At 42.3% G+C, this 2,500-nt stretch overlaps 1 protein-coding gene across 1 annotated transcript in view; it reads left to right on the top strand.

Annotated features, from left to right (window-relative positions):
- The window catches only part of nlrc5 (NLR family, CARD domain containing 5), a gene marked incomplete at its 5' end in the record, with an annotated part of 50,683 nt that overhangs the window by 33,310 nt on the left and 14,873 nt on the right, over window positions 1-2,500 (top strand). The window contains 4 exons of the mRNA XM_083654156.1: window positions 213-296; window positions 1,025-1,108; window positions 1,338-1,427; window positions 1,579-1,638. Of these exons, the coding sequence (XP_083510282.1) occupies window positions 213-296; window positions 1,025-1,108; window positions 1,338-1,427; window positions 1,579-1,638 (318 nt within the window). The remainder of the gene's footprint in view (window positions 1-212; window positions 297-1,024; window positions 1,109-1,337; window positions 1,428-1,578; window positions 1,639-2,500) is intronic.

The following is a 2,500-nucleotide window of genomic DNA, read 5'->3' as shown; positions in this document are numbered from 1 at the left end:
ATTTCATACTTGCTGATTTTGTTTCTACTTAGTAGAGGCCTCGTATAGGCCCTTGTGGGTCTCTTACCTCTACTTTGCAAATTTCTTTTCTTTGTTTATCTTGGTATCTTTCAGTATTTCTGTATGTTTTAATATGTGCTAAAAAAAAAAAAAAAAAACTTTACCACAGTAGAGCAGACATCGAACCTCTCATCCTCCTTTCTACTCTGTAGGTTAATCCACAGCAGCATCCTGCCATCTCATATGATCAAGCTATGTCGGAGGTTGATCCAGTGTCGTCCTCACCTGGAGCTCGAGTAAGATGGACCTCTAATTCCATATCCATACATTGTCAGATGACGATAACAAGGACAGAGACGATGTAGCTACTGTTGTGCTGTTGTCAGTTTGTCTCAGAGCTCACTGACAGATGAGACTATAACAAATCTGTTGTGCTGTTGTCAGTTTGTCACACAGCTCACTGACAGACGAGACTATAACAAATCTGTTGTGCTGTTGTCAGTTTGTCACACAGCTCACTGACAGACGAGGCTATAACAAATCTGTTGTGCTGTTGTCAGTTTGTCACACAGCTCACTGACAGACGAGGCTATAACAAATCTGTTGTGCTGTTGTCAGTTTGTCACACAGCTCACTGACAGACGAGGCTATAACAAATCTGTTGTGCTGTTGTCAGTTTGTCTCACAGCTCACTGACAGACGAGACTATAACAAATCTGTTGTGCTGTTGTCAGTTTGTCTCACAGCTCACTGACAGACGAGACTATAACACATCTGTTGTGCTGTTGTCAGTTTGTCACACAGCTCACTGACAGACGAGACTATAACAAATCTGTTGTGCTGTTGTCAGTTTGTCACACAGCTCACTGACAGACGAGACTATAACAAATCTGTTGTGCTGTTGTCAGTTTGTCTCACAGCTCACTGACAGACGAGACTATAACACATCTGTTGTGCTGTTGTCAGTTTGTCACACAGCTCACTGACAGACGAGACTATAACAAATCTGTTGTGCTGTTGTCAGTTTGTCACACAGCTCACTGACAGACGAGGCTGTAACACATCTGCTCAAAGTCTTGCCCAAGATGACGTCACTGCAGAGGCTCAAGTAAGAAACCTCCACCTCACCGAATGATTGTGTGTCCAGAAATATGTCCTGGTTTATAGCCAGTTTCAACTTGAATAAACATAATGAAACAAAATAAACATTCTAAAGATATTTTGTTCAGAGCCCTACCTGGGCCTTACATAGTACAGATCCCTCTTTTAGTTGTAGACGATCATTTTCACAAAATGTTCTTTGAGTCAAATCCAGCCTTTCCTCTCTTGGTTGACAGTGTGGGCCACAGTCACATGTCCACAAATGGAGCACTGACATTGGTCAGCTGTTTGACGCACAGCCAGCGAGTCAGATCAGTGGAGCTCAGGTGTGTTGTTGAATCTGTCATGGAAAGAAAAGGCCCAGATTGTGATAAATCTCTTATATAAAGTATTATAATACTGTACATTTTCCTTCCATTTGTCTCGGTCGTTGCTAATGTTTGAAATGTTAACATGTTGCTTTGAATCCTATTTCAGGCCTCGAAGCGACTCTTTCATCCAGTTTGACAGACTGGAAGCAGAAGAAGCCAGCTGCAGGTCTGTCTGTGATCAGCAATCATATTCAAATGTATCGTTGTTGCTTTCTGTGTTCATTGTCTGCTGCTATAACTGACAAAACGTGAAATACCGGAAGGTGGGTGGTGGAGTACTCAGTTTGTTACCTGTCGAAGCTCTCAGTGCATATCAGATCTAGCTACTGCTCAATGTTTTCTCTGTTTGACTGTAACACTGCTTTCACACTGGCTGTATGCGGTAGACGGTTTTTTTCAGTATGAGAACGGCAGTAAACTGGCAACAGCACTGGCAGGAAGTTTAGTTTAGTTTAGTTTAGTTTAGTTTATTTGACATATCCGTTTAAAATACATGCAAGTCAGGCATTAAAAAACAACAATGTCAAGGGTAACACAAAAAGTCGTGGACTTGTTTCCGTTGTGGTCCTTGGTGTCAACGTATACATAAAACACTTAAAACACATAAAAATACTTACACACTTAAAACACCAAATTACATAATACATTGTGTACATCCTAACAATCCCTCCCTCCCCTAACGTTACCTGTCTATTCATGGACTTTGGCTAGTAGCCATTTCCTAACATTCACCTTAAAACTGTGTGGGTTCGTGGTCTGTTTGATGGACAGAGGCAGTTCATTCCACTCCCGTGCTCCTGTGTACGCAAAAGAGCATTGCCCCATTTTGGTTCTACACCTCGGGGGGTGCAGGTTGGCTAAGCTGTACCTAGTCCTGTAGCTGTGTGATTCCCCGGCACTGGAAAAATAGCTGCTTAGGTATGCTGGGGCCCTGTTGTTAACAACCTTGTGTACCATGTTGAGCCTCAGTACCACCTAGCGTAGTGGTTCCTAACCTTTTTTGATCTTATGTAAACCTTGAGATGTTT

Source organism: Poromitra crassiceps (assembly GCF_964638095.1).
Source record: "Poromitra crassiceps genome assembly, chromosome: 18".
Lineage (NCBI taxonomy): Eukaryota > Metazoa > Chordata > Actinopteri > Beryciformes > Melamphaidae > Poromitra > Poromitra crassiceps.
Note: the sequence above shows the minus strand (reverse complement) of the source record. Positions and strands in the feature narration are given on the sequence as shown.